At 30.5% G+C, this 13,843-nt stretch overlaps 3 protein-coding genes and 1 long non-coding RNA gene across 4 annotated transcripts; 2 read left to right on the plus strand and 2 right to left on the minus strand.

Annotated features, from left to right (window-relative positions):
* Positions 1 to 290: 290 nt before the first annotated feature.
* On the plus strand, positions 291 to 4,124 carry LOC135963931 (uncharacterized). Its single transcript, XR_010576861.1, has 2 exons — positions 291 to 413; positions 3,942 to 4,124. It is a non-coding gene; the product is annotated as an uncharacterized LOC135963931 (long non-coding RNA).
* On the minus strand, positions 4,069 to 5,052 carry LOC135963930 (uncharacterized). Its single transcript, XM_065515943.1, has 4 exons — positions 4,951 to 5,052; positions 4,591 to 4,892; positions 4,393 to 4,503; positions 4,069 to 4,316 (listed from the first exon to the last, which is right to left on the minus strand). Exons 1-4 carry the CDS (start codon positions 5,032 to 5,034, stop codon positions 4,160 to 4,162), a joined length of 654 nt encoding a protein of 217 aa, XP_065372015.1. The 5' UTR covers positions 5,035 to 5,052; the 3' UTR covers positions 4,069 to 4,159.
* A 395-nt stretch (positions 5,053 to 5,447) lies between these two features.
* On the plus strand, positions 5,448 to 7,843 carry LOC135963560 (uncharacterized). Its single transcript, XM_065515476.1, has 3 exons — positions 5,448 to 6,348; positions 7,518 to 7,628; positions 7,699 to 7,843. The coding sequence occupies exons 1-3, from the start codon at positions 5,468 to 5,470 to the stop codon at positions 7,835 to 7,837; spliced, it is 1,131 nt and encodes a 376-aa protein (XP_065371548.1). The 5' UTR covers positions 5,448 to 5,467; the 3' UTR covers positions 7,838 to 7,843.
* Positions 7,844 to 7,909: 66 nt separating this feature from the next.
* Positions 7,910 to 11,347, minus strand: LOC135948999 (uncharacterized). Its single transcript, XM_065498457.1, has 4 exons — positions 10,939 to 11,347; positions 10,360 to 10,870; positions 9,548 to 9,859; positions 7,910 to 8,204 (listed from the first exon to the last, which is right to left on the minus strand). Exons 1-4 carry the CDS (start codon positions 11,177 to 11,179, stop codon positions 7,937 to 7,939), a joined length of 1,332 nt encoding a protein of 443 aa, XP_065354529.1. The 5' UTR covers positions 11,180 to 11,347; the 3' UTR covers positions 7,910 to 7,936.
* Positions 11,348 to 13,843: the final 2,496 nt, after the last annotated feature.

Consider the following 13,843-nt stretch of genomic DNA (forward strand, 5'->3'; position numbering starts at 1 on the left):
TACGGTTCCCATATGGGCAAACAGTGGGTCAAGAAATTTACTATTCAACTCTCGTACAGTGCATAAACATGATTTCACAGCGAAAGAACTTTATGAGGGTCTCGAAAATATGCTTGAAGGGTAAGTCAGTAAAAACTTTTTCACTATTGGAATGAAGACCAATATGTATTAAACAGATGTAAGATGTAAAAACTTTTTTTTGATTTTATTCAATTTAAAAATTATTTTTTTCAAAACAACACAATTTTACAACATTTCCACTTTTGAATACATCAGATGAAGGCTATTTGTTATTATTTTAGATATGGCTATCATAGAACCTGCTTGAAACGATCAATTTGTGAGTTGTCAAAACATCCTTTCGATGAGAGCTTTGCGAATATAGTCACAGATATGGTAAAATTCCTTTTAACGTAAGTTCTAATTTCAAAGTATTTCGTCGCTACGCATACAAATACAACTACTTTTGAGGAGAGCAAAAGTGGTGTTTATTTTCATCAATTCGCTATATCATTAAAAAGTTTGTTCCATAAATAATATAATTTATGTAGAAAAAAAATTTGATATTTTAGGAAATTTGCGCGAAATTTGTTTTGTGCATACATATTAGAGTGACAATCAGTTGTATGGAAAAAAATTTTTGTTAAAATTTTGAAGAGTGCCGGGTGGAATATTGTGACACTAGGCCTAAATGTTAAGTGCTGAAAATTTGAGCCAAATCGGGCAACGATTTCTGGACGCGCATCGAGGTCAAAGTTCAGATATATGCAAAATTTTACTGTTAATATGGAATAAATAGGTGAAACTCGTTAACTTTCTGCATTGTTTTCTGGAAATATGTAGATTTATTTATATTAATGAATATTACATTAAAAAAAAGTTTTGGAAATTAACCCTGTATCTCCTTTGGTTCAAAATGACCCAATACTGTATTATCGCCAAAATTAGAGAAAAATGCAAATTTTTCAGTTTTTGAAAAAATGTTGCTACTAAATAAATACTTTTGCAATTGAATGTAAAAGAATCGAAATATGTACGTAATTATCGTTGTAATGAGATATAAATGACAAAATTTGATTAAAAAATTTCAAAGTTATTACAAATTCGCCAGACCATTAACGTGTTTCAGGCCAATTGAACAAAAAATTTAGGAAAAAAATTAAGATATTTCGAGAAAAATTAAAATAAAAGCTCATTTTTACTTAAAATATGTCCATATTTACTTGTATATGAGTTTTTGTCTTCGTAGGATATCGTTAACCTATTCGCAGGTAAGGCCAAAAAAAATAATTTTTTTTAACGGCTGTTTCAAAACTCCATTTTCAAATTTTTAAAAATTTTGTTAAACAAATTTCAGATTTTTTCGATCATCACATTGGGGTTTATTGAGATCAAAATAGGGAATAAAAATATGAAAAAATTATATCAATACCTCTTACAGTTTTTCCGTACCTGCGATTTAAATTTAGCGCTTTTCAAGAAAAACTAATTTTTTGTCCATATTTAGGCGAATGAGTCCAATTTCCATACTGTTATAAATTTTAAGTAAAACCTATTCATAATATTATAGTCCTTGTAATTTTAAATATGTTCTGAAAGTTTTACTAAAATCGGAAAACGATAACCTTTGAATCGTGAAGGTCAAAGGTCAAATTTTTCAATATTTGGAATTTTTCATGGAGAGATAGCGAAATGTTATATATTTTTGGGCCGATTTTCATGAAACTTGAGGAAAATATATATTGGTGTCTAGCATTTACAACAACAGTGCAAAAATGGATTTTAACCTTTAAGAGGACTTGGGGTCAAAATGGTTGTGTTTTTCGTGATTTTAAAAGTTGAGGGTAATTTGAACCCCAAGTGCTGCTAAGGGTTAATTTCCATTTTTGTGCTGTTATTTTAAATTCTGGACTTTATGTTATATTTTCCTTAAGTTGCATTAAAATCGGCCCAAAAATATATAACATTTCGCTATCTTTTCATTAGAAATTCCAAATATTGAAAAATTTGACCTTTGACCTTCACGATTTAAAGGTTATCGTTTTCCGATTTTAGTAAAACTTTCAGAACATATTTAAAATTACAAGGACTATAATATTATGAATAGGTTTTACTTAAAATTTATAACAGTATGGAAATTGGACTCATTCGCCTAAATATGGACAAAAAATTAGTTTTTCTTGAAAAGCGCTAAATTTAAATCGCAGGTACGGAAAAACTGTAAGAGGTATTGATATAATTTTTTCATATTTTTATTCCCTATTTTGATCTCAATAAACCCCAATGTGATGATCGAAAAAATCTGAAATTTGTTTAACAAAATTTTTAAAAATTTGAAAATGGAGTTTTGAAACAGCCGTTAAAAAAAATTATTTTTTTTGGCCTTACCTGCGAATAGGTTAACGGTATCCTACGAAGACAAAAACTCATATACAAGTAAATATGGACATATTTTAAGTAAAAATGAGCTTTTATTTTAATTTTTCTCGAAATATCTTAATTTTTTTCCTAAATTTTTTGTTCAAGTGGCATTAAACACGTTAATGGTCTGGCGAATTTGTAATAACTTTAAAATTTTTTAATCAAATTTTGTTATTTATATCTCATTACAACGATAATTACGTACATATTTCGATTCTTTTGCATTCAATTGCAAAAGTATTTATTTAGTAGCAAAATTTTTTCAAAAACTGAAAAATTTGCATTTTTCTCTAATTTTGGCGATAATACAGTTTTTGGGTCATTTTGAACCAAAGGAGATACAGGGTTAATTTCCAAAATTTTTTTTTTAATGTAATATTCATTAATATAAATAAATTTACATATTTCTAGAAAACAATGCAGAAAGTTAACGAGTTTCACCTATTTATTACATATTAACAGTAAAATTTTGCATATATCTGAACTTTGACCTCGATGCGCGTCCAGAAATCGTTGCCCGATTTGGCTTAAATTTTCAGCACTTAACATTTAGGCCTAGTGTCACAATATTCCACCCGGCACTCTTTGAAATCTAAAAAAAAAAAAATCGGCTGTCACTCTAATACATATACATACATATGTACATATCTCGGTTACTATAAGTCATAACTTCCAACATTAACTTTAAATAAATTTTTGCAATCCATTCTTCTGATAATTTCGTATCCCAACCAATTTAAACTCTCTGCAATATATTGGAGTGATGTAATTAAATTATTTGTTGAAATTGTATCTTTTCTGTTGTTGATTATGTGTTGAAATTTGTATGAAATAATGTTATTTTATTTTAAAATGTACAAGGAAGACCAATTTACAGATTTGACTATTTCCTAAACTAATTCCTAAACCAATAGATTTATTCGAAAACGGAAAAGAAATTGAAAACTAATACACACATCAGTTTTTGTATGCGCAGCGAAAAAATTTATATTTACATATCGTCACCATAAATGCAATCGGACGTAACTACACAAAAATCTAAAATCTAGTTTTTGATTGATTATGGTTCTTTTTATCAAACTAAATGCACCTGCGATAAAAAATTACAACTTTATTAAAGAAATTCAAATTCAACGTTTGACTTTATTATTATTGATTGTATAACGTTTATTGCTTCTCCTGTAAAAAAAATAATAAAATTGTAGTTACTTCCGTTTGCATTTAAGGTGACGATATACATACAGTGAGCCTCAAAAGTGAGATAATGAAAATCCTAAAATTTATTCATCGATTAAAATTTGAATGTTTATGTTTGTTGGAGATTGAGTTGAATAATAGATTCGGTTGTGAAAAAAAAAAATTTAAGTCGGAATATACTGATTTTCAAGATCCTAGAAAAATCAAAAAATTCGCTGGTGTTTACTCACTTTTGAGGCTGTGTGTACATAAATGAATATAAATTGTTTATATATGTATGTACATATGTATGTATGTACATATATTGTATTTTTTAATTTTAGGCCTTCCATACACCAAGGTTTTTCACCAAATGAAAAATATGAAGAAACTATTTATAGGTTGGCTGAAAATCAAGGATTTATGGGTGAAAATTGTCAACAACTATATCCACAATGCATCGACAGTCTATTTAATTTTTTAACAATAACTGATTTTATGAATATTTAAATAAACATACATACATATTTACACTTTTATTTATAGAGCAATTGTTTTAATATCAACTTATTATTTTCGAAAGATTGTTTAATAAATCACGTTCACAGTCGGGATATAAAAATACACAGTCCTCACCCAGAAAACCACTTCTTTCCGCATCTTCATAGGATTCACGATAGATTTGTTCTGATTTAACAAAACCCTCATGCAATGATGGCCTAAAGTTATGGAATAAAATTAAAAACAATTAAGTAATTCAATAAAATAGACTTCAAATCGAATCGGCAAACGTACGTCAGAATAAATGTTAAAATATCGGTTAAAAGATTTCGATGTTCTTCAGCAAATGGATGTTTGGCCAATTCACAAACACTTTTCAATAGACAAGTTTCATGGTATCCATAACTAAAATTAGACATTATTTTCATTAAATATGTAGTTAATTATAAATGACTTTTGTTCGGCTGTTGAGAATCAGATCTGCCAACACACCTGACTAAGAAATCCTCGATAGTTTGATACAGTTCGCCAGCCGTAAAATCACTTGGATGACGTCCTTGATGTTCGGTAGCATTGTATTTTTCAAATATCGACCAATTGTTAAAAGGGTCAAGTAAAAATGAATTAAGATCACGCTTGCGGGTTTTTGGACCATGTTTACCCGGCCAAATGGGGATATTGTAAAACGACGACAGTTTATAAGGCAAGTCGTATGACATTTGAAAGCACCAATCTATAATGCAACGTCGATCAGGCAACAGTTCCGTAATAGGCACAGATACTGATGAAACCAACTGTAATATCAATTGAACCATCAAATTTATAATTCACATTTCTTTAACATCAACTTACACCCAAAGACGATGATGCTGGATATAAAAGGGACCTAGATGCTTTTGCAAAGATCATTAAAATTATTATGAAATTTAACTTCATTTTTACAAAATATTGACGACTGAGCTGTGCTGTGCTGTCTTTAACGGTTTCACTTTTAAGACTGATTCTAAAAGAAAATAAATTAATATAGAATCACCCACGAATAAATTGCTTTGCAGCAGGCCAAGTACTCGTAATACATTGTACTTAATTGAGATGAAGACATCAAAATTTGTGTTCGTGTACCTGTGCTTGATTGTACGTTTTGTTTAAGTGTGTCAAGTTTTGTTAACAAGCTTTTGTGTTCTTGTTAACAAACACACATATGTATGCATGTATCTTGTTAATGTCGTCTACCGGCAAATTAGAAAAATCAACAAAACTTAAATTTTTCCAAAATATTTTCAATCAAGATTTACTTTCATAAGTTTTACTCTAGTTTCACTTTACAATCGGGCACGATAAGAACATTTGTATTCTTTTCTTTTGCAATATGCGTGTTATGCGCATTTTATTTTTTATATTATTATTTTGTATTGGGTTCATCCAGTGGTCGGAGTGTGTCTTCGGCCAAACGAATTCAATAGACACGAATCAGAAATCCACATTGAGACCTGCAGTGGAACGGGTGTTTTCACGTAAGAAAAGATGGATGCTATTTCCAAAAGGAGCACATCTCAAGTTCACTTTGAATGTTAGTAAACGTCTGCTAGCCATGTTTCCGAAAGGATTTAATTTTAATTTCGAAGCGGCAGTTTACTATCCAATGCCCTCCGCTAGAATAGATCTGATACCTAAGAGATTTAGAAAACCTACTACGAAAGCACCTGCTCCTAAGGGGCCCACACCGCTGAACTTAGTTGGAATACCGGGATCGTTGATAAAATACCGTGCCAAACCGGCAACTAAACCACCAAAGGTGCAACGTATTGACCAAAATGTGTCATCATTGCAATGGGTATCATCACCATCATCCTCTTCATCCAATTTATATTTTAACAACTCTCAAACGTGGTCCAAATACAGTTCCTCCGAATATTTGAAAAACTATCAGTGGTCACCGGAAAAGCAACAAAAATATGTGAATAAATATTCCAACTACAATAATAATAAATGGAATCGATGGTCTTCAAATGCAAAGTGGCCACAAACAATACAATATCCATCTATCAATAACAAGTGGAATCCTCGACCCCGTTTCAGTAGAGATGTTAGTAATGTCGATGACCAGATTTCATCAATAGACGACTATCATCACAGGGAATATGAACCAATTTACTTTGAGGATCTAGAACCATTTGAAGACTCTCCCCACTATCATTCATATCGAGGTCGTAGAGAACTATTTCATCACTTTGAAGGGTTTTCAAAGATGTAAGTATTTTCAAATATTTTAATTGTAAAATGTGGCTCTATTAGGATTTGAGAGAATTTCATTTTTGTCTGAATCTGAAAAGGTGCAAACATAGACAAAATTACTTAGCATATTTATATCGAGGACTAATATTAATAAAATGCAAACTTATACATAATTCATCATTTTTATACAATATGGATATCTAATGATAGATATTTCAAAGACCTTTGCAATGACGTATATAAGACCATAGTAAGTTGGACCTACAATGGGTCAAAATCGGAAAAATATTTTTTAACACAATTTTTTTTCACCAAAAGTTTTTTTCGCTAAATATTAAAAAAAACAAATTTTCCAAAATAATTTTTTTTTTTTAATTTTAAAAAAACAATTCGAAACAAATTTTTTTTCCAAAAAATTAAAAAACAACTTTGGGAAAAAAAAATAATTTTAGTTTATCTAAAAATATTTAAAATTTTTATTTTAAAGTATAATTTGGTGAAGGGTATATAAGATTCGGCACAGCCGAATATAGCTCTCTTACTTGTTTAGCTATCTGTCATAAATAGGTAATAAACATTTTAAGAATCTTTGATTAGATTCAGCATTATTGGAACTGTAAATAAATTTAAGATATTTAGAATACCTACATATGTTTAATACTTTTTGAATCGTTCCCTTCACCATGAGTGGTAAGGGATTAATTATGTTTGTCATTCCGTTTTCCAGTACATATGTATATTCTGGATCCATCTTGCCAACTTCCCAAGTAATCATACATATGTATATCAATATATCGGATATAGTCCTTGGTCGGCTTGTATTTAAAATTGGACCAAAAATGGCTGATATATACGCAAATAGCCATATATTTTACCTATATCTCGATTACTATGTCATGTACATATACAATATGGATGGAATCAACGGATATGGATTGTAACGCCATAGAAATCGGGAAAACACATTTTTTATTTGTTTATTAAAGTATAATTTGGTGGAGTGTATATAATAATCGGCACAGCACTGTTACTTATTTAATTTATATTTTTTACCAAACAAAAAGAGTTATCTGAATATTTTAAAATGGGCTATCTACCATGAATTCGCGAATAGCAAGATTTAAAGTATAGAACACTTACTAATGATTTGATTGTATGTTTTTAAAAAAAATATATTTTTCTAGTTTAGGAATCGATATGAAATCTTGCATCTTGAGAGCAGTGTGTGATAGTAAAAGGTTTTTATTGCCACCTGGTTATTCCATGATTCAGGATATACTACGAGTTGTCTTCACGTAAGTATTATATTTAAAGCAATTTTAAATTGAATTGCAATAGAAATCTATATTGGCTTTTGTTTTGTAGATTTCCAACAATTAATGGTTTAAAAGACGACTACACTCGCATAATGGAGACAGATTACGAAACTTGTGATGCTCACGTCCACAATAAGTGTCCGTTTAGTATTTTAGATTGGTTACTGAATTCGAAAAAATCTCTGTGAGACAATAAAATACTAATAAAAAAACATTTTCCAGAAACAAAAATTAAAGACATTTATTTGCTCATACATATTTAAATACACATACAACTATTTTGGTTTTTAAAGCACCAAATGTGAAGACCATAAAGAGTCTTTGCAAAGATTATAACGACTGGCACAGTTTCCTTTTAGTGAATTGGCTGTATCATAACGTTGCTCCTTATAGCCAATTTGAGGCAGGCCATCAGCAGTTGCATCTATTGGTTCGGGCATTGTGAATATGGCACGCATTAATTCGGCAACAAAGGAACCCGGCTTGCGTTCGTGTGATTTTTGTCCCGTCTCACACAGAGCTCTTAAAACGCAATGATGACCATGCGAACCCCGACTGAAATAAAAAGAAGGGTGAAATTTATTTAATGGCAATTGTAAATATTTTTTACAAAAGTGTTTATTTGTTCACATACACTCACTCCTAAGTGGGAAAGTATGGATGTGCTTTACAACCCATCGGGAAAATGCTAGAGCTTTACTTTGTAGGCCTTCTAAAGATTATTTAAAATTCAAATATGACTGGTTTGGAAATTATTCCTATATGCTGTCTCTCTTTAATATAATTTATTTAGCTCTCTTTAATATTATACGAGTAGTTTTTCAAAGAAACCCACATTTTGCCCACTCCATACAGAATTCTAAAATAATGAGAAATCAAAATGAAAACCATGGTGCCTAACGTTTACGCACCAAAACTCTCCCACAACACCATCAAATGTCGGAACTAATTCCAATCTCTAGAAGAATCTCATCAGAAAAACTATATAAAAATTATTAGTTAAGTTTTATTTCAGTTGCTTTAGTTTCAGTGTTCCTAGTTGACCGGAGAATACCGTGCCTATGAATGAAATATTTTAAAATTACAACCGATTCATCGATTGCGACAAATGCGGTTGTAATAATGAATAAGGCCTTTTGAAAGGCTTCTTTTTATACAAAATCTATAGAATGCTTGTTTGTTAAAACTGTCATTGTCGATGTTAGTGTTGTTTTGTTTAGTACTCTTCCTTTTTTTTTTTTGAAGGTGTAACCGTCAAGTCAGTCAGTTAGAATTTTTTTCTTGATGGTGTTGTTATTGCTTTATAATTTTTATAGTTGATCACTTAAATCCCTGTTGAGAGCAAATTGTTTTAAGTAATTGAAGGATTTCCTCCCATTCTATGTGCATCAGCACTAGGATACTGGTAACATTGGAAGGAAGACAACAGGAGAAGAGACACGACGAGATAATGGAAGAATAGACAAGTCAAATCTGGAAAACAAAGAAAATTCAAATAAAAAACCAGCGTAGGGGGCAATCAAACTCAATTTACTTTTTCCATGTCCTTTGTCTTTGTGTGTGTGTTCGTGGGTTTTTTGTAGTGGGTGGAAATGTTGCTAGTATGTCCGTGTGTATGTGTACGTATGGTAGGTGGGTGGTAGTGGGCTTGGACATATTTGAAGTCTCTTCAATTAGTTTTACTAAAGTGTCATCAACACTTCCTTTAGATTCTAGTCTGATTTTATAAACAAAGAGAATTTTTCTGCATTTCGAACTGTACAAAGATGACACTTGCTGATGATATTTAACCTCTTGTCTTTAGCTACAATTTAATTTATATTGCAGAGATTCTTAAGCGGTTTGTTATAATCAAATAACCAATGTTATTTATTTTATTGGGCGCGTAATCAACCTACCCAGTTAAATAGATTTCTATTCGTTGGTACAAATCGTGGCGCGTTCTACGATGTTGCCCTATATGTATACGATCCAATTTTGAAGGTATCTCGGTGAAAATTCCACTACGTCTGAAACGATGTTGAGGTTTTCGAACATCGGAAATACTTTGTTTTCCGAAAATTGGATATATCCGATGCTCAGATCGTCCGGTACTAGGAAACGTTTTGTATGTTCCAATTGGTTTTTTATAGTTGAATTGAGCTCGGCTATAATTTATATTTTGATCAAATCTTCTAACACTGGGGCGTGTAATAAGAGAGTTTTTTAGTCTGAAAATTAAAAGAAAATTATATCTAAATGAAAAACCATTCATACTAAGTAATAAATATGCATGTAAATCTTAATTTGTTTGCTTAATTGAGTAGAGTGATTTAGATTTATCGAAATGTTTAGTATATGTATACATGAAAATATAAATGCTAAGAACATAGAGAAACATAGAACGGAAACTAGAAAAAAACTCAAAAGAAAAAATTACTCAAAATATTCACACATACGAGTGTTGTTTTTGTTTTCACATAGTTTTTTCTACTAATACATTCTCACCACTTATGTTTCTGACAACTGAGTTAGGTCTTTGACAGAAGAGTTTCCGCTCTATGGCTAAGAAGTTCAGCAGTCTAAAAAATTATATGTTTACCAGGGTTTTCAATTGTTCGAATTTAAGTAGTTTGATCGAATAAAAATTTACCATTTTTTTTATTCGAGTGGTCGATTAATTTTGATTGATTATTCAAATGAATAACGAATACAATTGTTAATTACTTACCGTTGAGGCAAATTCCACCATGGATATCTTACACCCTTCGCACTATATTTGGGCTGAATTTTGATTTTTGTCCATTTTGTAAACGGATGCACTGGCTTTGGAGTGTAGTACTTAAGAATATTACTCTTTCTAGACCAAGTGTTGTATCGATTTGGTTTGTAAGACTTCAGACTCTGCGATTCTGTTTGGAATGGATATTTGTAAAAACTATCCGGCGTCCGCTGAGTATAGTATCGATAGTGCATTGGAGGCCTAAACATTGGTTGTAAATTATATTGGGATTTGCTGATAGGAGTTTTCATTGTAGTCGTCTTGGTTTTGCGGTCTATATAATTAATATTTTCTACGGTGTCATTGCGCGAAGTCCCCAGGGTACCGTCTCTTAAACGTTCAGTTAAGTCTTCGAAAATTTCACTAGGTGGCTTAGATGGCAGTTCCCATGCTAAGGCCACAGTTACACCCAAAATTAAGTAGTTGGTGAAGTCGACCACGCCTACAATCAAGTCATAAACTACAAGGGAAAGCAAAATAATGGGTTGTTTTCAACAACATCAAAATAATTTTCCTTAGAAATGTTACCTAATTGAAATGATGAACCTTCGGGGAATTCCAAGTATCTTCGTTTACGCTTTAAAGGCTGCACAACATCCTGAACTGAGGTCACATTTTCGGGATATTGATGTTGAAGCTGTTCCAAGGTTAGTTGTTGTTCGATTGTCTGTTCCAGGGAATCCCCATTTGATGTCGTTATCATGCATATTAAAAAACAAACCAGAGTAGCCATTGTGTACCAAATGAAGATAATTTTGTTTGATTTCATTTCATTGACGATAAAATAATACTTTTCTATTTTATCTGTAACAATTCTTTGTTGAAATCAACAGCAAGTTTTTGTTTTTGTTTTTTTTTTAGTTTGTAATTATGTTTCAGAGAATGGAAGTCAACTCTTCGTAGTTTCATGTGAAACTACTAACTGTTTATGCTGGAGAAGAAGTTTACCAATTTTGAAATGTAGTTTTTTTTTTTGTTTGTTTTCAGCTAAAGAATATGAACTGAAAACAAAAGACCAAGGAGTGAAAGACAAAGTGCTGATGTTAATTATTTTCAACTTTTTAGTCATTTATTAGCAATACACCCTATAAATGGTAATAATTCATGTGTGCTATGCTTTTTCAAACTCTGACATAACCAAAAAAAAATTTAAATCAAAGTGGAAGAAAAATTACAGCATCAGTCTGTGGCGTCGTTGAAAACATCTATCTCTAGGATAGGTCCGGATGATCATTTCGAAAGTCTAATAACTTTTGTATATGTTAAGGGCAAGCAAACAAGTAAATCCATTAATAAAACAAGTAAGAAATACACTGAGTAAATGAGCAATAAAATTTTTTCCTTTAAAATTTCAATAATTTATTAGTGAGTGATTATGTGCCGATCATCATAACATTAAGTGATAACATAACATTAAAGTCCTATTTCGGCAAGACATTTGTATGGGGGCTGGGTGAAATAATGGACCGATTTCAGCCCAAGTCTTCGTGCTAAATTTTATCGAAATATCTTCAAAGTTTACATGGACAACCAGTCAGACGTACGGACGGACATCGTCTAATTCAGCAAGTGATACTGAGTCGATCTGTATACTTTAAGGTGGTTATGGTGGTGTAGCGAATATAGTTTACGGTGAGGCTACCTAAATCTGTTAAATTGTTTTTGTTCTTGAACAAGAAGAATTTCTATTTGTATGCATGTAGTTGTCGCTGTATACATACACGCATATATATTTTTTTTGTTATTATTTTCTGGTATACATTTTAAAAGTCTTTTGTTTTAAACTACTATCTGGTACTTCGTGTTTTTATAATTTGTACATTGTCAAAAGTGTGGAAAAGATAACTTAAACAACTGTTAAATGATTTCCTTCTTGTCTTGCTGTCGGATTGTGTAGTAAATATCTTGGCGTAACTTCTATTCACTGATTTGTAAAATTTTTAAAACAATATTAATTCAAACTTGAATATTTCTTCTAAACATGACATATTTAATTAAAATTCATCATACTTTCTTATTTCTACTTTAATTAATTTTAATTGTATTAGAAATTCTATAAACCGAGAAGGATCGATTAAAAATAATTGCTTAAAAATTACATCCGAATCTTTTATGCAAATAATCAGTCAAAGTTCACTTACCCATTCTGCAAAAATTCAATTTCTTTTCCACCAAAATGAAATACATACACAGTATGGTGGGTAAAATTGTTAAGGTGGGTTACGTTTGGTTTTGCTTTAATCAAAATTATAAATATATATGAATGAATGATATTATAATTTTTTCAAATTTTGTTAAACTAATTATACTAAATGAAAAAGATGCTGTAAGTTAATGTCTGAGAGAATTCTGATTGTCAGAGTGATATTGTGGAATTTTATGTGCATCATTTTTATGGAAGATCTTAACCCTCTAGCTTCTCTCATTAGGTGGTCAATTTGATTTTTTTTTCGAGAAATTAAAATATTCTACGAATATGTTTGCCGAAAAATTTCAATGGGGGTCACCAAAGTTGTAAATAAAACTCTTTACGCTTAATTAGCAAAATTATAAGCCACCTTGGATTTCACATTTTTTAAAAAAATCGCCAAAAATCCACTTACTAAAACTTATCTAGTCTCCATAAAGAGTTACGTTTTTTACGAATATATGAAAAACATAATAATTTTTGGAGAGGGTTTATGAAGCTTCTGAAGATTAAATATAAGCTTTTCAAATAAGTAGTAGATATTTGTGACAAACTTAGGACTTGGAGATTAATAATTTAGTAAAATTAAAAAATTTTATGAATTTTTCGGACGTCATTTACATTAGAAACTAAAAATGATAATATTGTGATTTTCCATGAAGAAAAATATATAATTTGAATTAATATAAAATGTTAACGGTAAAAGATATCAAAATTTAAAACTGATATAGATCTAAATGTGCTTAAATAAATATTTTTAAATACCGAAATTCTTAAAACGGGAAAAATGTGTTTCAAAAACTGACTTTTTTTTAGAAAAGTGCCCACTGTGACGTTATTTACCGTGTGATAGCTAAATAACTTTGACGTAACATATAGGCTTAGCTTTATCTAGGAACCTAATTTTTGTTTTTAAAATTTTATTGGTCTGGGGGGCTAATCAGATTCAGTGAACCAAATTTTACTTAACATGATTTTGCATTAAGTTCTCCTTAAGGGTCATATAAAAATGTTATATAGTCCGAAAGAAATTTGTTCTCTATAAAAGAAAAAGGACTTTTTTGATAAAAACGTAAAAATACTCTTTATAGGCACGAGATAACTATTAGCAAGTTGTTTATATTTTATTCGGAATTTTATCACAGATATTATTGATATTCTATTCGAGCAAAATAAAAAAAAATTAATTATCTCTTGAACTAAAAGAGACAAATTAAGATATGTATTAGAGTGACAGCCGATTTA

The sequence above is a fragment of the Calliphora vicina genome, chromosome 1, assembly GCF_958450345.1.
Source record: "Calliphora vicina chromosome 1, idCalVici1.1, whole genome shotgun sequence".
Taxonomy (NCBI): Eukaryota; Metazoa; Arthropoda; class Insecta; order Diptera; family Calliphoridae; genus Calliphora; species Calliphora vicina.